At 44.5% G+C, this 26,335-nt stretch overlaps 1 protein-coding gene across 1 annotated transcript; it reads left to right on the top strand.

Moving 5' to 3' along the window:
- Window positions 1-15,733: 15,733 nt before the first annotated feature.
- LOC120660405 (hydroquinone glucosyltransferase-like) lies at window positions 15,734-17,650 on the top strand. Its single transcript, XM_039938929.1, has one exon. It carries the CDS (start codon window positions 15,778-15,780, stop codon window positions 17,263-17,265), a length of 1,488 nt encoding a protein of 495 aa, XP_039794863.1. The 5' UTR covers window positions 15,734-15,777; the 3' UTR covers window positions 17,266-17,650.
- The last annotated feature ends 8,685 nt before the right edge of the window (window positions 17,651-26,335 follow it).

Genomic DNA, 26,335 nt, shown 5'->3' with positions numbered 1-26,335 from the left:
CCCATTGAGTTTGCCGGCTCGGGCTGTGGTCGTTCCAGACACTCCAAAGATGCTCTAGAAATAAAATAGTGGAGTACTACAATATGAACTATACGTTTCCTCACCCCTTTTGAGGAAAAAAAGAAAACGATATCTCGGCTGTAGATATCCTGACGCCCCTAGTCCGAGATAATCGATGCAGCACCCGGCAACATACATACTGCTGCGCCCACCATTTCTCCGTCGTTACAATCGAGGACTAGCAAGGTAGACAAGAAAGGAGACACAGCCCTTACTAACGCGCCCAGGGGAAGCAAGATGCAATGCAAGAGGAGAGCGCAAAAACTGACCTCAGCACACCGGGAGCTTTGGGGGGGGGGGGGGGGGCGATGATCCGTCCGGGGGCGATCTACGCCATGGAGCCTCACCGACGAGTTGTTCGACGAAATGCGCGAGAGCTGTCCAACGAACTGACCTTAGCAGGCCCCTCGACCAAGGGCCAGCAGCCCAGCCCAGTGCATTTCGAAGGTATTGCATTTTCGGCCTGCTTTGTCGCGGCGCCACTGGCCTTGTTTAGGCGCGCTGGGATTCAGTGCGCCTCTGCTACCTCCCTACGAAAGACCAAATGAAGTCTATTTGCAAAACTTTTTCAGAGATGGGTGTAACTTTTCGCGACGAATCTAATGATGGCAATTAACTGATGATTTGCTACAGTGATGCTACAGCAACCATCCTCTAATCGTGTGGTCAAATGCCTTATTAGATTCTTCAGGGTCGCTAGCGCGGGGTTCTGAAGTTGGTTTTGTAAACTGACTTTTTTTGACACCGTAATTAACGGTCAAACTGTCACTATTCACTAGCATGCTGCAAACCAAACGGGACCACTTCTAGGGCCCAAACATGTTTCTCGCTCTTTCGCACGGAGAAATCAAACAGCGCCAAAAGGCAGTCTCAGTGGTGAGCGTAATCGCACGATTATCTAGACTGTGAGCTAAGTAACTGAGGCGAAGGAGTGTCATGGTGATGACACTCTCACATTTCATGACACTCCACCTTCTCTCTTCTGCTACATCAACAAATTTAATACTCATGATACTCCCATGACTCTTTCACTGAGACTGGTCTTATGCTGAATGCCTTATCTTTTAGAGAGCCGGTGCCTCATTGGTCCACGTAGCTAATTTTCTATCAGCCTTAGATTAGTAGCTAATTTTACATTAGTCATCATATCGTATGCTAGCAGAGAAACCAAGAATCGTTTCACCTTTTTGGAGCCGGTGCATTCCGGTACTCCTCATTGATCCACGTAGCATGTGTTTGGATGGTGGATTAAAGCGGGGTCGGAACGGTTTCGACCCACTTCAACTTGTGTTTGGGATGGATCCACCCCCTAGGTGAATATTTCCCTCAGGGAATAGATACATCATACATGTACACTCTGAAATTTTAGGCATCCTAGCTCATCGTTGTGTTCAGCAATATATGTGAAATAGAAAGATGCGACACCACCTTGTCATATGTGGCTATGTAACGACTGCTAGCGGTCTTACTCAGGGTTTGGTCGGTTGCACAGTACATGGATTCATTCCGTGAAAATAATAGAAACAATAAGTGATATAATAAAAGATCAGAATTTATTCCGAATTGGAAACTATTTGCAACAAAATAAACTCATAATAGGTACAACAAGAGACCTAGATTAATTCCACACCTTAGATTTATGGATTGCGGTCTCATATTGTAGCTATCATAAGTCTATTTTATTGCAATTACTTTCTGACCCGAAATAAATCCTGTTTCTTGCTATATCTCTTATTGTTTCTGTATTTGATGAGTTACAACCGAACAAGCCCTCGGTGGGACAAGGATACTGTGTCCACTTTTGCAAGGGGAGAGTGTGATGGAGAGAAAGCCTTGATTTGATATTCCTCACTTCCCGACGTTCGATGCACGGCTATGCATGCGATCGGTTTCGACATTTCTATCAAGGACTGGTTTAGGTGTAAAATACAAAAGTCCAAAACTATCATGTCGAATGTGTGCAGCACATGCATGAATCTATATGAAATAAAAAACTAATTACATAGTTTGCTTGTAAATTATGAGATGAATCTAATGAGCCTAATTGGGCCATGATTAGACACTAAATTGCTACAGTAATTGTTACAGTAACATGTCCTAATGACAAATAAATTAGTCTTAATAAATTTGTTTCATAGCTTAAGACGAGTTCTGTTGTGATTAGTCTATGTTTAATACTTCAAATGTCAAAAGATTTTATTTCAAAAACTTTACACGGGGAAGGCCAAGACCACCCATCGCTTGCCTTGATTTCTATCAAGTCCACCCGTCTGCCGGTCGCTATGGAAGTTGACTTGGATATATATTTTTTTGGATCTGATCGTGAGATATGTTTAATTAGTTCAAATGGAATGACTCCCAGTACTACAGAACCGCCTTTATTCCAAGTCATTTGTCCCGGTAGTCTTTGGGCCCGGGACAATAGGTGGCTTTTGTCCCGATTCCAACGACTAGCCGGGCCAGTGGGGGCAGGGGCCTTTTGTCCCGGATGGTGGCTCCAACCGGGACAAAAGGCCCGCGCAGCCTTTTGTCCCGGTTGGAGCCACCAACCGGGATAAAAGGCCCCTCTTTTGTCCCGGTTGGTGTCTCCAACCGGGACAATACTCCTTGGCCCCCTTATCCCCTTCCCTCTCCCCCCGCCCGAGCCATTCAGCTCACTTATTCTTGCTGTTCTTGGCTCGGGAGAGAGGAGTTCTTGCTCATTTCTTCACCACATTTGTGAAGATCTTTGATTCCCCGTCCATCCATTGGCGCTAAAGGTTTGGGGCTTGTTTTTCTATTCTTCCTTGGCTTGTATAGCTCATTTCATGCTTTAGAAATAGAGAAATTGTGTAGCTAGCTCATTTCTTGGATATTTAGATTGCATATGTAGGTGTGATTTTCTTTTAGATTTAGATGAGTATGTGGATAGTAGAAATTTTTAGAATGAGTATAGACACTTCATGTGATGTACTTGTATATATGATCATATTGTGGATAGTTGATTTTTGTATTCATGAATGAATTAATGAAATGAGTATATTAGAATTTTTTGTATTATGAATGGATTATTTTGACACTCTAGTGATGTATTTATTCAGGCTCACATTGAAACTATCTAGAAGCTAAAAAAATCTTTATTTCGAAACAAGTATACGTCGTTAATCTCCATCCAACGGTGATGGCACTACCTTTCGGGGATACACGATGCGCTATAAGGACGTCACGAATCGGTTGGTCGCATCACCAGCACTTCCGATTGATAAGAAGACAAAATTTGACGCAGTCAGCATGGCCGTTGTTGTACTAAGAGCATATCAACGAGCACGCTGCCTGTGCCAAGTGCTGTGCCTATTAATCGTAAATGTTGGTGCTGCGACTGGCCGATTGGTGACATCCTTGTACCGCACCGTGTCCCCCCGAAAGGCAGTGTCATCACCGCAGGGTTGAGGTTACTGACATATACATTTTCAGAAATAAAGGGTTTTTTTTTCTTCTGGAGGGTTTCTAGATATTGAAAAGAGTGTACTCCTGGAACTGAAGGGTGTCAAAGTAATTAGAAGTTTTAGAGATTTCTTTCAATTAATTAGAAATTTCTTTCAATTAATGATACATTTCGTCTTTTTTATATGATTTCATTGTTATTTGCAAGAGTTATTAATCTGATCATTGTAATTGTAATAGTAAATAATGTTTGCATTGTAATGATAAGAATTTATAATTTTGTGGAAAATAAAGGTATTTTTCAGTAAAATATGGCTTCAGCAGTTGGAGGGAGTGGCGCCGGTGGGTGTGATCGTTGTCCTTCTGGAGAGATGGGCACAACTCGAGTAGGTCGTCGGTCCAAAAAACCTAGTGCTTTTCATAGGGCAGCGCTCTGTTATTTGGAAAAAGAATATAGATGATGCATGGCAAGAGGCGAGGAACCTCCGTTTGATCTTGAGGATTTATTGCGGCGTTACGATTCGTCACCACCAAACTCGGAGGTTTCAGCTCCGCCATCTTCTTCTGCGCTAGCAAGAAATCCGTTAGAGCATTCTACGTTCTAACGCAAGGACGGTTGAAAACCTATGTGTTGTTTCATGTATAGTACTCCTTTGTTAAGTTCTGTAATGGATTAAGTACTCCTTTTAATTAATTAAGATGCATGATGGATATTGCAGATCTTTTAATTATTTATGTTATGTTACATTTAATTTAATTTAGGTTTGATATATTTTATTTATTCGATACGTGTAAAGAATTCAAATCGATTTATTTAAAATGCAGATGGACCGACAATGGATGTACAATGCTGACCGACGTTCGAAAGAATTCATTGATGGCCTACATTATTTTTTGTCCGTGGCTGAGGCAAACAAGCAGAATGGTTTTATGTGCTGCCCGTGTGTTCATTGCAACAATAATAAGGATTACTCATCTTCAAGAATCCTACACAGCCACATTTTCGCAAATGATTTCATGGAGTAGTATGTTTGTTGGACGAAGCACGGAGAACAGGGGGTTACCATGGAAGATAATGAAGAAGAAGATTTTGACGACCACTTTCCCGGGAATGCTGGAATCGGTGCATTCGATGACGATATTCCCATGGAAGAGCCCGAAGTAGATGTAGCAGAAAATGGTCACAGCGACGATCTGGGGCAGGCATTGCACATTGTGCAGGCAGACTGTGAGAGTGAAGCGGAGAGGTTGAAGTTCCAGAAGTTGTTAGAGGACCACCGTAAGTTGTTGTACCCAAATTGTCAAAATGGATTGAAGAAACTTGGCACCACCTTGGAGTTGCTGCAATGAAAGGCGACAAATGGTGTATCCAACAAGGGATTTGATGAATTACTCAAACTTGTTAAAAAAAATGCTTCCTAAGGACAATGAATTGCCTACCACAACGTCTGAAGCCAAACAACTTGTTTGCCCTTTAGGATTGGAAGTGCAAAAGATACATACATGCACCAACGACTGCATTATCTACCGAGGCGAGTACGAGAATTTGGATGCATGTCCCGTATGTAGTGCACTGCGTTACAAGATTAGAAAAGATGATCCTGGAGATGTCGAGGGGGATCCTCCCCGGAAGAGATTTCCTGCGAAGGTCATGTGGTATTCGCCTATAATACCACGTTTGAAGCGTCTGTTTAGAAATAAAGATAATGCAAAGTTGATGCGATGGCACAAAGAGGAACGCAAGAAAGACTCGTTGTTGAGACACCCCGCTGATGGGTCGCAGTGAAGAAAAATAGATAGAACGTACCCTGAATTTGATTTGGATGCAAGAAACATAAGGTTCGGTTTGAGTACGGATGGCATGAATCCTTTTTCTGAGATGAGCAGTGGTCATAGCACTTGGCCTGTGACTCTTTGTATGTACAATCTTCCACCATGGCTCTGCATGAAACGAAAGTTCATCATGATGCCAGTGCTTATCCCGAGTCCAAAGCAGCCCAGAAATGACATTGATGTGTACCTAAGACCATTGGTCGAAAAACTCTTATTGCTCTGGGGCGATGAAGGTGTACGGATGTGGGATGAATCCAAACAGGAAAACTTCAACCTACGAGCATTGCTGTTCATAACGATCAATGACTGGCCTGCTCTTAGTAACTTGTCAGGACATTCGAACAAGGGATACAAAGCAAGCACACACTGTTTAGATGATACCGATAATATATGGTTGACTCACTGTAAGAAGGTTGTATACATGGGTCATCGTTGATTTCTTCCCATCAGGCATGCGGTACGAAAGAAGGGCAAGTATTTCAAAGGCCAAGCGGACCACCGAACAAAACCGATGCATCGTAGTGGTAAAGACGTCTTCAACATGGTAAAAGATCTAGAAGTTATTTTTGGAAAGGGATCTGGTAGCCAACCTGTTCCGAACGAAAACGGAATGGCGCCCATGTGGAAGAAGAAATCTATATTTTGGGAGCTACCATATTGGGAAATCTTAGATGTTCGTCATGCAATTGATGTGATGCACCTCACGAAGAATTTTTGCGTCAACCTGATAGCATTCTTGGGAGTGTACGGAAAAACAAAAGATACAGTAGAAGCACATCAAGAATTGCAACGTATGGAAGAACGAGATGTCTTACATCCACAACAGCGAGATAATGGACGACAATACTTAAGTCCTGCCAGCTATACTCTTAGCAAGGAAGAGAAAGAAACCATGTTTGACTGCTTGAGCAGTATAAAGGTTCCATCTAGATACTCATCCAATATAAAAGGAATCTTAAATTTGGCAGAGAAGAAATTTACAAATCTCAAGTCCCATGACTGCCATGTGCTTATGACCGAACTTCTTCCGGTTGTGCTGCGGGGGATTCTGCCTGATAACGTCTGGTTAACCATCGTGAAGCTATGTGCCTTCCTCAACGCAGTTTCTCAGAAGATAATTGACCCAGAGAATTTGATAAAGCTGCAAAATGATGTGGTGCAATGTCTTGTTGGCTTTGAGCTGATATTTCCACCATCTTTCTTCAACATCATGACACATCTTCTAGTGCACCTTGTGAAAGAGATTGATATCCTCGGACCAGTATTTCTACACAACATGTTCCCATTCGAAAGGTTCATGGGTGTACTCAAGAAATGTGTTCGTAATTGAGCTCGTCCAGAAGGAAGCACGCCAGTGCCTACGGAACGGAGGAGGTCATTGACTTTTGTGTTGACTTTATTGATGACCTTAAACCGATTGGAGTCCCTGAATCGCGATATGAGGGGAGACTAACTGGAAAGGGTACATTAGGAAAGAAATCTTATATCTGCACAGATGATTTCTCATTCAAGAAAGCGCATTATACGGTTCTTCAACAATCATCCTTGGTTGACCCATATATCGAGGAACACAAGAAAATTCTGCTCTCCAATTTCCCGGAAAAGTCTGAGGCATGGATTACACGTGAGCACATGAACACTTTCTGCAGCTGGTTGCGGAAGCATTTAATGCATAACATGGATATAAGTGAACAACTGTTCTTATTGGCTAGGGGACCATCTTGGTATATCTTAACATACCAAGGGTACGAGATAAATGGAAACACATTTTATACGATAGCTCAAGATAAAAAGAGTACCAACCAAAACAGCGGTGTTCGTATGGATGCCACGGACAATAATGGAAAAAATGACACATATTACGACTACATTGAAGAGATATGGGATCTGGATTACGGTCCCAATTTCAAGGTGTCTCTATTTCGTTGCCAATGGGTTAAGCTATCTGGAGGAGGGGTAATAAAAGATGAGTATGGGATGACAATAGTTTATCTCAACAATCTTGGGTATAGAGACGAGCCATTTGTCCTAGCCCAGGATGTCGCTCAGGTTTTCTACATTAAGGACATGTCCAGCAAGCCAAAAAAGGGGATAAACAAGCAAAAGGATGAGCCTAAGCGACACATAGTTCTATCAGGAAAGAGAAACATCATTGGAGTGGAGGACAAGACAAACTTGTCAGAAGAATATAATAATTTTGTTGTCATTCCACCTTTCGAAGTAAATGCTGATCCATACATCCTGCTAGCCAATGATGATTCTCCATACTTACGCCATGATCATAATCAAGGGACATTTGTGAAGAGAAAGTCTGTTACCGCTAATTCTTCATGTACTTGAATCATTTTATATTATTGTATAAAAACGTAATCGCAATTCGAATATTATATATGTACTGTACAATTATACTTTATGTGTTATATATATATATCATTTTTTATATTTTTCACTTAATTACCAGACTCAATTATAATTTTCATTCAATAATGGATTACTCAACTAATTTTATTTATTTCATAAAATTACATTCACATTAACACACTATACTCTCTCACTAACACACACAATCTCACTAACACACACACTATCTCTCAAACTCACACACTACTCATTAATATCATGAAATTGCTTGATTTTATGTAAAATTCACTTTTTAAACGTTAACATCGTGATAGAATCCATTTTCTGTCGAAAAGCAACAGTTTTTAAAAAATTTGTTCACCTAATATATTTTTGCATGGTCAAAATAACAAATATGATTTCAAAAAAATTAGATATTTCGTTGACCCAATCACTTGAATGAAAATTAATTATTTTTGTTGCGTGTATCAAGTTTATATAGAGATAAGAAATTTTGTTCCTTAATTTTTGGAATCATAATTTTATTAACTGAATTAACAAATGAAAGCCTATTTTAAAAGAGAAGTAAAAAGAAACAAAAACAAACATAAGATTTAGCGGGAATGAGGGAAAACAGGCTCCTTTTGTCCCGGGTGGTAGATCCACCCGGGACGAAAGGTGGATCGCGGGCTGGGAATTTTCCCGGCCCGCCCGAAAACACCTTTTGTTCCGGGTGGAGCCACGACCCAGGACAAAAGGCCCCCCCCTTTTTGTCCCGGGTGAAGCCACGACCCGGGACAAACCATAACCTCCGCCTTACTCCAACACTTGGCCATTCCTGATCTGTGCCGCGCCGCCGTCGTCTCCCATCGCGCCTCCTGCTCCGCTGCCGTCCCCGAGCGCCATCCGAGCTCCGCCGCTTTGGACAACGACCCCACCAGGCCACTCACCGGTGCGCCACCGTCCCTGGCCCCGTGCTACCTCGTCTTCGCCGCCCCGGCCTCCACTCCGCGCGCGCCCTCATCTTCGCCGCCCCCGGCGGCCTCCACTGCACGCCTCCGCGCCGCCACCCTCTCCGCTGCGCGCCACCGCGCTGCCAGCTCCCCGCCTCGTTGTCCAGGGCCGCCACCCTAGGTTTCCCCGCCCTGTGTAAGTGAGGCCGCCGGCATTTTCTTTTTTCTTTTCAAATTTTATGTTTATGTAATTCTGTTTTATATTAACTAGAATTCAATTATGCATATAGATATTTTTAGAATTATATTATGGATATAGTGTTTTATTTATTATATATTAAGTAGAATTGATTTATAGAGACATTATTAGAATGCAATTATGGATATAGTGTTTTCTTTATTTATAGAGATATAGTGAGAATTAGAGAGAATTTATAGAGAAATAGAGAAGGAAATAGAGAATTAGAGAGAATTTTTTTATGATGTATTTATTATTTAATTATGTCATTCAAAGACTTTAATTATCATATATTCATTATTAATTATGTCATTCAAAGACTTTAATTTATCATGTATTTATTATTTAATTATGTCATTCGAAGCCTTTAATTTATCATGTATTTATTATTTAGTTATATCATTCGAAGCCTTTAATTTATCATGTATTTATTATTTAATTATGTCATTTATATTACTTCTCGAGCTCGCAGACTCGCGCTAACACACAATCATTTCTAATAGTTTCCGATAGTTTCCGATCGTTACCGATCCCGACCGAATCGTTTCCGATAGTTTCCGATCGTTACCGATACCGACCGAATTGTTTCCGATAGTTTCCGATCGTTACCGATACCGACCGAATCATTTCCGATCGTTACCGATCTAAATATGTGGATTATTTAGAGAATTTTTAAGGGTTTTATTTATATTCATATTTTAGTTACGATGGACCCGCGACACACAGACGCGGAAGACGAACCGTTCCTGTTGAATATGATTGGCGAAGGTCAAGGAGATGTCCCTGAACAAGCTGATGATGGCAGCAATACCGACATATATTTGAATATGTCCGGTGATGGAATTGAGCCACCATCTAGTCAGGATGACGCTGCTGCTGAACAAAGTGCTAATGTACATATCACAACTATACTTATTTGTAGTGACAATCATATTTTCATCTGAATCTATATGAATACTATGAATGTTTTTTTATAGCCGTCTGGATCATCGTCGCAGCAGAAAAAGACGAAGCGAGGCCCAACAAAAAAACTGGAAGGGCGGTTCATTATAATGGAAGTTGGTCCAGATGGCGAACCGATCGCTCCAGAAGCTGCCGCCAAAAAATTCATAAGATAATCTGGATGTATTGTCAGGGACCACATCCCGATCAGCTTCAGGCTCTGGAAAGCTTCCAATACAAGCGAGGAACGGGATGCGGTACCCGAAAGAGAAAAAGAATGGTGCTGGCGGGAGCTTAAGAAAAACTTCATAGTTCCAGCTGAATCCGAAGAGATATGCAAGCGCTGGACCCTGAGTAAGATGGCCAAACAGCTGCAATCATTCAAGAAAATTTTGACGAAGAAATATATCAAGACCGAGACCACACCCGTATTTACCGACGAGCTCGAAAAGCTCAGGGGTCACTGGGATGCATTTGTGGAATACAAGTCTTAGAGCTTGGGCTTCAGAAGGTGCAGAAGGCCAAAGACAACGCCTCGAAGAAAGTGTACCATCACACTCTAGGCCAAGGAGGCTACAAGCTTGCAATACCCAAATGAGAGAAGATGGAGCAGTATCTGCTTGACAGAGGCATCCAACCTGTGACCATGAACTGGCCTGAAAGGTCAAGGACCTGGTTTTATGGTCACGGGGGAAGCTTGGACCCATTGACTTGTGACTGCATCTATGGGCCAAACATCCAGCGAGCAGCCCAGAGATTACAGGAGGCCATACAAGTAGCGGCCGAGGGAACATTCCAGCCGGATAGAGAGAGGGACGAGTTGACTTAAGCCATTGGGAATCCAGAGCATCCGGGCCGCACAAGAGGCAAAGGTGTGGTTCCGTGGAAGTATGGGTTCAGGGATTACATTGAATCATATAGAAGCCGGCAAAGAAGAAAGAATGATGAGCGGGAGCACTTGCGAAGGCTAGAGGAACGACTCATGTCACACGATCAAAGACTAGAGGAAGAGGTTCAACGCCAAGTGGCCATAGCAATGAGACAGCAACAGCAAGCGCAAACGGTGCCTCCAGAGCCTAATGTCGCAGCCGATCATCTGTCTCAGCGGAAAAGCAGCTGCGCTTCCACAGACGTCGCCGTCGTCGAGCCAACGGGGATCCAGGCCGCAGTTGAAGCGATGGCCCCGCTGCGATTTCTAGTGGATGAGATCACCCAGCGGACACCTTGTGACCTGCAGACCGCCATTAAGAACTTAATGTTCACTGTTGCGTACGGTACCGTCATGCCAACCCAACCAGGCGACGTGTATCACGGGCAGCAAATTCCGCCTGGATACACAAGAGTTGGCGTGGAGCAGGTGTGCCAGGGTTGGGAGACGCTCGAGCTTGATATTCCTAGAGGCGATGGGGAGAGGATACTAGCAGAAGCCATTCATGGCTACATCCTATGGGATAAGCGCTACATTGTCCTAAAGTCGGATAATCAAACACCAAGACCGGCATCTCAGCATGCCTCTCCAAGGCCGGCATCTCCGCAAAACTCCCCAAGGGCAGCACTGTCTCGGCAAGGTTCACCGGCACATTCTCCATCACCATCATCTCATGCGCCGATGAACACTCAAGCGTCACCGTCGCCTCCATGGTCACCCTCTCCGCCGCCGGCAAAAAAGCAGAAATAGCCACTGGCAAAGAAGGTAGCTGCACCGGCTAAGGAGCCTCCAAAGAAGAAGGAAAAGGAGAAGAAAACCAAGGAGGCTCCTATTAAACCCTGGGACATGAGCCTTGAAGAATGCGATCCGACAACTCAAGAAAGAGTTCAAGAGCACTTCAAGCCGAAGCCGAAGCCGAAGCCGGAGCAAATAAGAAAAAATTCATTCCGAGAGATCCCCCTTCAAACTACGAACGCACAATTATCAAAACTACTGAGAAAAAGAAGAGACAATCAAAGTCTTTGTCGTCCGACGTTCCACAGCTCGGATCCCAAAAGAAACAATCAATAGAGCCTCTTGTAGTGGGACAGACGACGCAACAACAAGACTTTGTTACATTTTTGAAAGAATCAAACCTGACGGCGGCTCAGATTGCAGGGGGAGAAGATATTCCAAAGGCCGATGTGGTCGTCAAATGGACGTATGAGCTGGGCAAATCTCTTGTACCCCCCAAAGTAGTGTCCGTGCTTCCAATACAAATGTATAAGCTGCACCAGCACTACATGCGTGCGATGGCCGATTGCATCTTCATGCCGGGCGCAAAGATTAAAGATGACGATTTCTTACGGGGGGAGGCCATTATATGGATAAACTGGGAAGAAATTTACCAACTATTCCATCAGGAGGACCTCGACATCTCTATGGTCGGCTTGTGGGTTCTGTAAGTATTTTACTCTCCTTACGCATTGTTTTGCATGATCTCAACATATTGATCTCTTGATTTATTCGGTATCATGTAGAATGGAGATACAAACTTGCAGGAGAAAGGGATACTCTCACCTCGGCTTCATCGACCCAATTACTTATAATTGGAGGATTCTACGTGACACTTCCGATGAGCTATTCCAAAACTTGTTCAAGTATATAAGCGTTCATCACAACAAGCAAATGAAATTGTTTCCTTACAACTTTGCGTGAGTGATCCCTTCCGTCTAACTCTTTCTATTCTGTAATCGAATTGTTTAAACCTTAACTACCAAGAACTGCCTCCGTATTATCTTGCAGTGAACACTGGGTCCTAATTGTCATAATTCCCGAGAAGAGCCTACTCGTGGTTATGGACTCATTGAGGAGAAATCCAGAACAATACGAAAATCTTCTTAACATGATGAAAAAGTAATTCTACCACTACTCCATCGATGACCGATAATTTGAATAACTTTGTTACTTTACTATAATTGTTCTAATCATGCACAGGATTTGGAAACAATTCACTAAAAAATCATTCAGGCAAATTTGACAAGGAATTGAAGATCAAGACAGATTTTGCGGTACGCACTTGGATGATTCGTTGCATTTTTCATTAGTTTTATTATATATTCATGTAAATACCTGATAATTTCTTCTCTCTTAAAGTGTATGAGGCAGAAACAAGGCACTAATTTATGCGCATACTATGTATGCGAGAACATCCATTGTCTGGTAGGTCCTCTAAGGGCCTGGACAGATTGCGAGGAGTAAGTAAAAAACTTGTTAATATTTGAACTCGTATTTTAATTAGTCGAAATTAAATATCCCCTTTTTCCATAGGTCGAGGAGATGCGTGATAAACTCATACCGGAGGAAAAGATTATGGCGATTCAAGAACAATTGTCCGGATTTATTGTTGAGCAAGTCCTCGATCCAAAAGTCGAATTCTATTATGATGGACTATCTAATATTGACAATCGCAGCAAATATGATAATATACGCGTATATATGTAATTAAGAACGAATATAACTATGTAAATATATATGTGTGTGTATGTATTAAATTTCTATTTATGAGTATGTATGTATTATATATATAAGCACTCCAATAATATATATATATGTGTGTGTATATATATATTTATATAATATTGGTCCTATACATTTTCATATGTAAAGGAATTCACTTGTATAGATATGTGTATACATATATATATATAAGTGAATTAATTTATATATGAAAACTATCTAGGACAAATATTATATAAGTAACTATATATATATATGTATATATTAGTGGAGATCATACACACTAAATTCCAATACATAAGTTTAATTGAAATGCAAAAGTATAATTGAAATAGAAAAATAATTGAGAAAAGGAAAACAGGAAAAAAAATGGACCTTTGTCCCGGTTGGTAACACCAACCGGGACAAAAGGGTGCGCCAGCCACGTGGCGCTGGCAGCACCTTTTGTCCCGGTTGCCAGACCGGGGACAAAAGGACCCCCCTTTTGTCCCGGCCTGACGTTCCCGGTTGGGAAACCGGGACAACAAGGGTTTCCCAACCGGGACAAATTAGTGTTTCTGTAGTAGTGTCCGAACTATTCATCGGTGTCTAGATATCGATATATTTGGCATTTTTTTATTTTGCTTTCCATGACTTTTTATTTTCCTCAATCTTATCTGCAAAAACATGGAACGATAGTGACATTGCTTGCCATGTAATTTGTTTGATTGTGCTTAGTGTGCTCCAAGACAATGACTTGCGGTGGAAAATTGGGTGAACAGTGAAGTGACGGACCAATAGAGAGATATTTTTTCTAGGAAAAATTCCTTAGGTCCATTGGCATAAAACTTAATCCTCTATCTGTCACCTAAAAAACATAATCCCCGTATATGCCATTGGTTTTAAAGTCTCATTGCTTCTGTTAGCATCCACCCTCAGCGAACCATCCAAATGCCAAAATTGCCCCTACCATCTCAGACTGAGCATTCGGTTCTAACCGAACCAAATTGGTTTGGTTTCTCGGTTTTTTGAAAATTCGGTTTTCATAAAATATGAACCGATTGGTTCTTTTGGATGCTGGAACTGATGAATTTCGATTTTGATTCTTTCAGTTCGGTTCCGGTTCTAACCGAGGGAACCAAAATTTTCAGGACGTAAGAATACATCCCATTAGTAGATGAGTTATTAGTAGTTCTTACACCGCACGACGCAATTGATGTTACCGTTGTGGATAAGATAGAGAAGGGGAGAAGAAGCGACTGTTGCAAGATGCAATCGTTTACTTGGTAGCGCTGGCCTCCTGGATGAGGCGGGCGCTGTCCGACGAAGAGGGGGCGCGGTCTGAGGGCCATGCACTGTGTGCTCGTCATTGCCAGCGGCAGCTTTGGCCTCGGGGTACTGGTCTTGGCCGTACCAGACGCCGTCTAGCAGCGGGTCGCCAAACTAGAAGGTGGCTGCAGTTAGTGTGTGTGGACTGGCCTAGACGAGCTGCACCCACTCGGGTGCCCAACCGTTGTGGCAGGCAGAGGTAGAGGCGCCTCGAGGACGCCTCGGTGGTCTGGTCATGGAGGTGGGAGCGGTCAGGTGATGGAGGTTTAGGGTTTGCTTCAGCTGGGCCAGTGTTCTATTGATTAACTAAGAATCGAACTGAATTAACCGAATAAAGTATATTCCTAAGAAAGAGGAACCGGATTTGTCAATTCTGGTTCTTTCAGCTCCAGTTCTCAATTCTTTCGGTTCGGTTCTCGATTAAATTTGCGCACCCCGACATGGAGAAGAACATCCGTGGCAGCCTGGTTTTGCGCGTCTAAGACATTGCGTCCTAGCTAGGATGAGCATGGAGCATGAAAACACCGTACTTGGGTCCACGCTGGCGAGCTCAGCGACCACCTGTTGTCGTTAACAAGGTCCTCGGCTTCATGGAGCATCGCCATGAATATCGAGCTGGAGATGCCGGCCAGTGACTCGAAGCTAGGAGTGTTAATTAGTGATTCTTAAGTGCATCTTCAACTTTCTTTAATTCAAAATTTTGTACAAAATTTTGTACAAAATTTTGAACTAAAGAAGATTGGAGATATACATAAGGATCACCAATTTGCACCCCTACTCGGAGCTCAACCTGTGGCAGCTTCCCTGCCCCACTGCTGTCATGCCTCGCCCACATGAAGACGGCTCCTGCTCTTCCTGGATTGGATGATGGTGGCGCCACAAGAGTTCTGCTTGGATTTGCTCTGATCGTGAAACCAGTGAAAGTTGTGTCCAACCAATAAATTGGGACCAACTAAGTCAAAGGCAAATGGGTTATTTTAGATGTATATATCTTAGCTGAAACTACTAGGATATGGCTGAAACTACTCGTTCATGGCTGAATTATTAAATGGAGTTTTCTACAACGACAGTAAGAAATATCTGGTGACTTTATCAATCTCGCTATCCTAGGAATGAGAGTGTCTACGCTCTACTGTAAAAATTAAAAAGAAATGAAGATAAGCGAATGTGCTTTGAGCACATCCCTATCCTCCGCTATATATAGCAACATACACAAGATAAGCGAAGCGAACACTGCTGCGGAGCAAGCTGAGATGGCGCATGCTGTGCACGCCCCAGCCCCGCACGTCGTCGTGCTCGCCAGCCCCGGCGTGGGTCACGTCGCCCCGGTGGCCGAGCTCGCCACGCGCCTCGCCGCGCTCCACGGCGTCACCTCCACGATCGTCACCTACACTAACCTCTCCTCTGCCGCGAGCTTGGCCTCCCTCCCGCCGGGCATCTCCACCGCCGCGCTCCCGGAGGTGCCCCTCGACGACCTCCCCGCCGGCGCGCACATCGGGACCCGCATCGTCACCGTCGTCCAGCGCACGCTCCCGCACCTCCGCGCCCTGCTCCGCTCCCTCCTCGACGACGCCCCCGCCGGCGGAGTCACGGCCTTCCTCGCCGACATGCTCTGCCCCGCGGCGCTCGCCGTCGCCGGAGAGCTCGGCGTGCCTTGCTACGTCTTCTACACCTCGAGCCTCATGTCGCTGGTCACGCTGCTCTACGCCCCGGAGCTCGCGAGGACCACCACCTGCGAGTGCCGCGACCTCCCGGGTCCGGTCGCCCTCCCGGGGTGCCTGCCGCTGCACGGAGCCGACCTCGTCGAACCCCTCCAGGAACGCGCCGACCCCGTGTACGGCCTCTTCGTCGACATGGGCCTCGACTACCTCCTCAGCGACGGCTTCATCGTCAACACCTTCGATGCCCTGGAGCACGAGACCATGGAAGCGTTCAGGGAGCTCTCCGACAAGGGCGTCTACCCCCCGGCGTACGCCGTGGGCCCGCTGGTCCGCTCGGTGTCCGACGAGGCGGCCAAGCACCACCGCTGCGTTCCGTGGCTCGACGAGCAGCCGGACGGGTCCGTCCTGTACGTGTGCTTCGGCAGTGGCGGCACGCTGTCGACGCTGCAGACCGCGGAGCTGGCGGCCGGGCTGGAGGCCAGCGGCCAGAGGTTCCTGTGGGTGGTGCGGTTCCCCAACGACAAGGACAGCAGCGCGTGCTACTTTGGGGGGAAGACGACGGACCATGGCGACGCCGACGCCGACGACGACCCGCTGAGCTACCTGCCGGAGGGGTTCGCCGAGAGGACCAGGGCCGTGGGGCTCGTCGTGCCGGAGTGGGCGCCGCAGGTGGAGGTCCTGGGCCACCGCGCCGTCGGAGGGTTCCTGACGCACTGCGGGTGGAACTCGGCGCTGGAGGCCATGGCCGCGGGCGTGCCGGCGCTGGCGTGGCCGCTGTTCGCCGAGCAGCGGATGAACGCGGTGAAGCTGGCGTCGGAGCACGTCGGGCTGGCGCTGCGGGTGAACGCGAGGGAGGACGGGGTGGTGCCGCGGGAGGAGGTGGCCGCGGCGGCCAGGGAGCTGATGGTGGGGGAGAAGGGCGCCGTGGCGCGGGAGAGAGCGCGCGAGCTTCGGGCGGAGGCGCGCAAGGCGTCGGCGCCAGGCGGGCCCGCACACCAGGCGCTCGCGGCCGTCGTCGACAGGTGGAAATGTGCTGCTGCGAGCCCGGCGGTTGGCGATGCACCTGGTGGTGGACTTTGAATCCGTGATCGTGTGATTCGTGTCGTGTATGCGTCACTGCATCGACCTTGGTCTGATCCATCTACATCCCGGTCTGTGACTATGTGGTTGTGGTAGTGCCGTAGTGGAACCACCGGGCTATGATTTGACCTGGTTACATTGAAAAAAAATACTAGCATACACTACTACAGAAACGCTAATTTATCTCGATTGGGAAACCCTTGTTGTCCTGGTTTTCCAATCAGAATGCCAGGCCGGGACAAAAGGGGCTCTTTTGTCCCGGGTCTGGCAACCGGGATAAAAGGGTGCGCCAACCTTACAAACCGAGACAAAAGGTCTTTTTTTTCCTATTTTCTTTTTCTCAATTCTTTTTCTATTTCAATTATACTTTTGCATTTCAATTAAACTTATGTATTGGAATTTAGTGTGTATGATCTTCACTAATATATACATATATATATATATATATATATGCAGTTACTTATATAATATTTGTCCTAGATAGTTTTTATATATAAATTAATTCACTTATATATATATGTATACACATATCTATACGCGTGAATTCCTTTACATATGAAAATGTCTAGGACCAATATTCGTTTTAATTATATATATATGCGTATATTATCATATTTGCTGTGATTGTCAATGTTCGATTGTCCATCATAGTAGAATTCGCCTTTTGGATCGAGGATTTGCTCAACAATAAATCCGGACAATTGTTCTTGAATCGCCATAATCTTTTCCTCCGGTATGAGTTTATCGCGCATCTCCTCGACCTATGGAAAAAGGGGATAATTAATTTCGACTAATTAAAATACGAGTTCAAATATTAATTAGTTTTTTACTTACTTTCTCCTCCCAATCTGTCCAGGCCCTTGGAGGACCTACCAGACCATAGATGTTCTTGCATACATAGTATGCGCATAAATTAGTGCCTTGTTCCTGCCTCATACACTTTAAGAGAGAAGAAATTATTATATATTTATATGAATATATAATAAAACTAATGAAACGTGCAACGAATCATCCAAGTGCGTACTGCAAAATCTGTCTTGATCTTCAATTCCTTGTCCAATTTTCCTGGATGATTTTTAGCGATTTGTTTCCAAACCCTGTGCATGATTAGAATAATTATAGTCAAGTAACAAAGTGATTCAAGTTATCAGTCATCGATGGAGTAGTGGTAGAATTACTTTTTCATCATGTTAAGAAGATCTTCGTATTGTTCTGGATTTCTCCTCAATGAGTCCATAACCACGAGTAGGCTCTTCTCGGGAATTATGACAATTAGGACCCAGTGTTCACTGCAAGATTATACGGAGACAGTTCTTGATAGTTATGGTTTAAACAATTCGATTAGAAAATAGAAAGAGTTAGACGGAAGGAATCACTCACACAAAGTTGTAAGGAAACAATATCATTTGTTTGTTGTGATGAACGCTTATGTACTTGAACAAGTTTTGGAATATCTCATCGGAATTGTCGCGTAGAAGCCTCCAATTACAAGTAATTGGGTCGATGAAGCCGAGGTGAGAGTATCCATTTCTCCTGCAAGTTTGTATCTCCATTCTACATGATACCGAATAAATCAAGGGATCAGTATGTTGACATCATGCAAAACAATACGTAAGGAGAGTAAAATACTTACAGAACCCACAAGCCGACCATAGAGATGTCGAGGTCCTCCTGATGGAATAGTTGGTAAACTTCTTCCCAGTTTATCCATATAATGGCCTCCCCCCGTAAGAAATCGTCATCTTTAATCTTTGCACCCTGCATGAAGATGCAATCGGCCATCGCACGCATGTAGTGCTGGTGCAGCTTATACATTTGCGTTGGAAGCATGGACACAACTTCGGGGGGTACAAGAGATTTGCCTAGCTCATACGTCCATTTGACGACCATATCGGCCTTTGGAATATCTTCTCCCCCTGCAATCTGAGCTGCCGTTAGGTTTGATTCTTTCAAAAATGTAACAAAGTCTTGTTGTTGTGTCGTCTGTCTCACTACGAGAGGCTCTATTGATTGTTTCTTTTGGGCTCCGAGAGTCTGATAATTAAGTGAAAATTATAAAAAATGATATATATATATAACACATAAAGGATAATGGTACAATACATATATAATAAAATTATTCGAATTGTCATTACTTTTGTATATAATAATAGAAACTGATTTAAGTACATAAAAGATTAGCAGTAACAGACTTTCTCTTAACAAATGTCCCTTGATTATGATCACGGCGCAAGTATGGAGCATCATCATTGGCTAGCAGGATGCATGGATTAGCATTTACGGGTCAACCAAGGATGATTGTTGAAGAACCGCATAATGCGCTTTCTTGAATGAGAAATCATCTGTGCAGACATAAGATTTCTTTCCTAATATACCCTTTCCAGTTAGTCTCCCCTCGTATCGCGATTCAGGGACTCCAATCAGTTTAAGGTCATCAATAAAGTCAACACAAAAGTCAATGACCTCCTCAGTTCCGTAGGCACTAGCGATGCTTCCTTCTGGACGAGCTCGATTACGAAGACATTTCTTGAGTAACCCCATGAACCTTTCAAATGGGAACATGTTGTGTAGAAATACTGGTCCGAGGATATCAATCTCTTTCACAAGGTGCACTAGAAGACGTGTCATGATGTTGAAGAAAGTTGGTGGAAATATCCGCTCAAAGCCAACAAGGTATTGCTTCACGATGGTTAACCGGACGTTATCAGGCAGAATCTCCCGCAGCACAACCGGAAGAAGTTCGGTCATAAGCACATGGCAGTCATGGGACTTGAGATTTGTAAATTTCTTCTCTGCCAAATTTAAGATTCCTTTTATATTGGATGAGTATCCAGATGGAACCTTTATACTGCTCAAGCAGTCAAACATGGTTTCTTTCTCTTCCTTGCTAAGAGTATAGCTGGCAGGACTTAAGTATTCTCGTCCATTATCTCGCTATTGTGGATGTAAGGCATCTCGTTCTTCCATACGTTGCAATTCTTGATGTGCTTCTACTGTATCTTTTATCTTTTCGTAAACTCCCAAGAATACAATCAGGTTGACGCAAAGATTTTTCGTGAGGTGCATCACATCAATTGCATGACAAACATCTAAGACTTCCTAATATGGTAGCTCCCAAAATATAGATTTCTTCTTCCACATGGGCATCATTCCGTTTTCGTTCGGAACAGGTTGGCTACCAGGTCCTTTTCGAAAAATAACTTCTAGATCTTTTACCATGTTGAAGACGTCTTTACCATTACGGTGCATCGATTTTGTTCGGTGGTCCGCTTGACCTTTGAAATGCTTGCCATTCTTTCGTACCACATGCCTGATGGGAAGAAACCGACGATGACCCATGTATACAACCTTCTTACAGTGAGTCAACCATATAGTATCGGTATCATCTAAATAGTGTGTGCATGCTTTGTATCCCTTGTTCGAATGTCCTGACAAGTTACTAAGAGCAGGCCAGTCATTGATCGTTACGAACAGCAATGCTCGTAGGTTGAAGTTTTCCTGTTTATATTCATCCCACATCCGTACACCTTCATCGCCCCAGAGCAATAAGAGTTCTTCGACCAATGGTCTTAGGTACACATCAATGTCATTTCCGGGCTGCTTTGGGCCCAGGATAAGCACTGGCATCATGATGAACTTCTATTTCATGCAGAGCCATGGTGGAAGATTGTACATACAAAGAGTCACAGGCCATGTGCTATGACCACTGCTCATCTCACCAAAAGGATTCATGCCATCCGTACTCAAACCGAACCTTATGTTTCTCGCATCCAAATCAAATTCAGGGTACCTTCTATCTATTTTTCTCCACTGCGACCCATCAGCGGGGTGTCTCAACATCGAGTCTTTCTTGCGTTCCTCTTTGTGCCATCGCATCAATTTAGCATTCTCTTTATTTCTAAACAGATGCTTCAAACGTGGTATTATAGGCGAATACCACATGACCTTCGCAGGAATTCTCTTCCGGGGAGGCTCCCCCTTGACATCTCCAGGATCATATTTTCTAATCTTGTAACGCAATGCACTGCATACGGGACATGCATCCAAATTCTCGTACTCGCCTCGGTAGAGGATGCAGTCGTTGGGGTATGCGTGTATCTTTTGCGCTTCCAATCCTAGAGGGCAAACAAGTTGTTTGGCTTCATACGTTGTGGTAGGCAAATTCCTTGTCGGATACACCATTTGTCGCCTTCCATTGCAGCAACTCCAAGGTGGTGCCAAGTTTTTTCAATCCATTTTCACAATCTGGGTACAACAACTTACGGTGGTCCTCTAACATCTTCTGGAACTTCAACCTCTCCGTTTCACTCTCACAGTCTGTCTGCACATTGTGCAATGCCTGCCCCAGATCGTCGCTGAGATCATTTTCTGCTACATCTACTTCGGGCTCTTCCATGGGAATATCGTCATCGAATGCACCGAATCCAGCATTCCCGGGAAAGTTGTCGTCAAAATCTTCTTCTTCATTGTCTTCTATGGTAACCCTCTGTTCTCCGTGCTTCGTCCAACAAACATACTTCTCCATAAAACTATTTGCGAAAATGTGGCTGTGTAGGATTTTTGAAGATGAGTAATCCTTGTTATTGTTGCAATGAACACACGGCCAGCACATAAAACTATTCTGCTTGTTTGCCTCAGCCATAGACAAAAAATAATGCAGGCCTTCAGTGAATTCGTTCGAACGTCGGTCAGCGTTGTACATCCATTGTCGGTCCATCTGCATTTTAAAGAAATCAATTTTAATTCTTTACACGTATCGAATAAATAAAATATATCAAACCTAAATTAATCTAAATGTAACATAACATGAATAATTAAAAGATCTGCAATATCCATCATACATCTTGATTAATTAAAAGGAGTACTTAATGCATTACAGAAGTTAACAAAGGAGTACTCAACATGAAACTTAAAAATTCGGACAACAATACATAGGTTTACAACCGTCCTTGTGTGGGAACGCAGAATGCTCTAACGGATTTCTTGCTGGCGCAGAAGAAGATGGTGGAGATAAAACCTCCGAGTTTGGTGGTGACGAACCGTAACGCCACAATAAATCCTCCAGATCAAACGGAGGTTCCTCGCCCCTTGCCACGCATTCTCTATATTCTTTTTCCAAATAACGGAGCACTGCCCTATGAAAAGCACTAGGTTTCTTGGACCAACGACCTACTCGAGTTGTGCCCTTCTCTCCAGAAGGACAATGATCACCCCCACCGGCGCCACTCCCTCTAGCTGCTGAAGCCATATTTTATTGGAAAATACCTTTATTTTTCACAAAATTATAAATTCTTACCATTACAATACAAATATTATTTACTATTACAATTACAATGATTAGATTAATAACTCTTGCAAATAAGAATGAAATTATATATACATCACTAGAGTGTCAAAATAATCCATTCATAATACAAAAAATTCTAATATACTCATTTCATTAATTCATTCATGAATACAAAAATCAACTATCCACAATATGGTAATATATATAAGTACATCACATGAAGTGTCTACACTCATTCTAAAAATTTCTACTATCCACGTACTCATCTAAATCTAAAAGAAAATCACACCTACATATGCAATCTAATTGTCCAAGAAATGAGCTAGTTACACATTTTAACAAAGTCTTGTTGTTGCGTCGTCTGTCCCACTACGAGAGGCTCTATTGATTGTTTCTTTTGGGCTCCGAGCTGTGTAACGTCGAACGACGACGACTTTGATTGTCTCTTCTTTTTCTCAGTAGTTTTGATAATTGTGCGTTCTTAGTCTGAAGGGGGATCTCTCGGAATGAATTTTCTCTTATTTGCTTCGCACATTCCCTTAAAAAATTTCAAATCTACCGGATTTATCACTTTCTCGGGCTCCGGCTTCGGCTTCGGCTTGAACTGCTCTTTAAGTCTTTCTTGAGTTATCCGATCGCATTCTTCAAGGCTTATGTCCCAGGGTTTAATAGGAGCCTCCTTGGTTTTCTTCTTCTTTTCCTTCTTCTTTGGAGGCTATTTAGCCGGTGCAGCTTCCTTCTTTGCCGGCGGTTGTTTCTGCTTCTTTGCCGGCGGCGGAGGGGGTGACCATGGAGGCGACGGTGACGCTTGAGTGTTCATCGGCGCATGAGATGATGGTGATGGAGAATGTGCCGGTGAACCTTGCTGAGATAGTGCTGCCCTTGGGGGTTTTGCGGAGATGATGGCCTTGGAGAGGCATGCTGAGATGCCGATCTTGGTGTTCGATCATCCGACTTTAGGACAATGTAGCGCTTATCCCATAGGATGTAGCCATGAATGGCTTCTGCTAGTGTCCTCTCCCCATCGCCTCCAGGAATATCAAGCTCGAGCGTCTCCCAACCCTGGCACACCTGCTCCACGCCAACTCTTGTATATCCTGCCGGAATTTGCTACCCGTGGTACACGTCGCCTAGTTGGGTTGGCATGGCGGTACCGTACGCAACAGTGAACATTAAGTTCTTAATGGCAGTCTGCAGGTCATAAAGTGTCCGGTGGGTGATCTCATCCACTAGAAATCGCTGCGGGGCCGTCGCTTCAACTGCGGCCTGGATCCCCGTTGGCTCGACGGCGACGTCTGTGGAAGCGCAGCTGCTTTTCCGCTGAGACATATGATCGGCTGCGACATTAGGCTCTGGAGGTACCGTTTGTGCTTGCTGTTGCTAGCTTATTACTATGGCCACTTGGCGTTGAACCTCTTCCTCCAGTCTTTGATCGTGTGACATGAGCCGTTCCTCTAGCCTTTGCAAGTGCTCCCGCTCATCATCTTTCTTCTTTGCCGGCTTCTATATGATTCAATGTAATCCCTGAACCCATACTTCCACGGAACCACGCCTTTGCCTCTTGTGCGGCCCGGATGCTCTGGATTCCCAAGGGCGTAAGTCAGCTCGTCCCTCTCTCTATCCGGCGGGAATGTTCCCTCGGCTGCTGCTTGTATGGCCTCCTGTAGTCTCTGGGCTGCTAGCTGGATCTTTGGACCATAGATGCAGTCCCTAGTCAATGGGTCCAAGCTTCCCCCGTGACCATAAAACCAGGTCCTTGACCTTTCAGGCCAGTTCATGGTCGCAGGTTGGATGCCTCTGTCAAGCAGATCCTGCTCCATCTTCTCCCATTTGGGTATTGCAAGCTTGTAGCCTCCTTGGCCTAGAGTGCGATGGTACACTTTCTTCGAGACGTTGTCTTTGGCCTTCTGCACCTTTTGAAGCCCAAGCTCTGAATACTTGTATTCCACAAATGCATCCCAATGACCCCTGAGCTTTTCGAGCTCGCCAATAAATACAGGTGTGGTCCCGGTCTTTATATATTTCTTCGTCAAAATTTTCTTGAATGATTGCAGTTGTTCGGCCATCTTACTCAGGGTCCAGTGCTTGCATATCTCTTCAGATTCAGCTGGAACTGTGAATTTTTTTCTTAAGCTCCCACCAGCACCATTCTTTTTCTCTTTCGGGTACCGCATCCCGTTCCTTGCTTGGATTGGAAGCTTTCCAGAGCCTAAAGCTGATCGGGATGTGGTCCCTGACAATACATCCGGATTGTCTTATGAATTTTTTGGCAGTAACTTCTGGAGCGATCGGTTCACCATCTGGACCAACTTCCGTTATAATGAACCGCCCTTCCAGTTTTTTTGTCGGGCCTCGCCTCATCTTTTCCTGCTGCGACGATGATCTAGACGGCTATAAAAAAACATTCATAGTATTCATATAGATTCAGATGAAAATATGATTTTCACTACAAATAAGTATAGTTGTGATATGTACATTAGCACTTTGTTCACCAACAGCGTCATCCTGAATAGATGGTGGCTCAATTCCATCACCGGACATATTCAAATATATGTCGGTATTGCTGCCATCATCAGCTTGTTCAGGGATATCTCCTTGACCTTCGGCAATCATATTCAACTGGAACTGTTCATCTTCCGCGTCTATGTGTCGCGGGTCCATCGTAACTAAAATATGAATACAAATAAAACCCTTAAAAAAATTCTCTAAATAATCCACATATTTGCGAGCATTTGACTAAGTACCGATCGATGGACGAGGTCGAGTAATATTCTCTAAGTAATTCAAGAAATAAACTTGCCTTCCTCAAACTGCTCCTGCTGCTCGAAGTGTCCCGCGGAAGGTGGCTCCTGGTACTCCTCTGACTGCTCAACGTCTACACACGATCGCAACGCCAAAACAAAGTCTGGCACATACACATACATGCAAACAAGGCAAAAACTAAGAAATAGTACAACAATACATAAAAACAGCAAACAAAACTGAGCTAGAACTATTCTACGCATTACAACGATCGCGTGGACATAAAGAACGCCTAAAACGGAGCTAGAACGCGAAATATAGGGCTAAAACAAGGTCCAGGGACTAAACTGCGAGAAAACTGGAACTACAGGGGGTTCTACGCAAAAACAAAGGACCTAAATGTAATTAAAGGTTAGATCTAGGGTCTAACGTGCAAAAAGACAGGGGCTGGACTGCGGACCCAAAAACTAGAAAGCTCAGGGGGTTCTGTGAAAGATTCTAGGCTGAACTGGAATTATTTTTGAACTAACGCGGACTGCGGGTTAATTCAAGAAAAAGCCAGGGACTCTTTAGCAAAGTTTCCAGGCCGAACCGGTACCAAGGGGACCGGATCGTCGGATCGCGATTGAACGGCTCGGATCATAACGGTTCAGGATCTAATCGTCAGCGTTGGATGCGGATCGGGCGGCCAGGGCTCATCGGAGCACGGGTCGGCGGCGAGGCTCGCCGGAGACAAAGCTCCCGCGGCGGGGTGCTGCCGGAGTTGGCCAAACTCGGTCCTCTAGGCTGGGATTCGAGTGGGAAAAGGGCCAGGGTGGCTCAGTGCGGCACGCGTAACCCACCTGGGGTCACAGCGGGGCTCGCCGGGGCGCGGAGCAGCGGCCATAGCTGCGGGGGCGGATCTGTGGCAGCAGGCTCGCCGGCGAGCGCATTCGCGTGCAGTTCTGGGCATGTGAACTGGGCAAAAGGGCGTGTGCGCATGCGCAGTGCAAGGGTGACGCGAAACCGGGTCGGTGCGGTGCTGTGCAGGGTCGCAGGGGC

Source organism: Panicum virgatum, chromosome 2N (genome assembly GCF_016808335.1).
Source record: "Panicum virgatum strain AP13 chromosome 2N, P.virgatum_v5, whole genome shotgun sequence".
In the NCBI taxonomy this organism is placed as follows: Eukaryota; Viridiplantae; Streptophyta; class Magnoliopsida; order Poales; family Poaceae; genus Panicum; species Panicum virgatum.
Note: the sequence above shows the minus strand (reverse complement) of the source record. Positions and strands in the feature narration are given on the sequence as shown.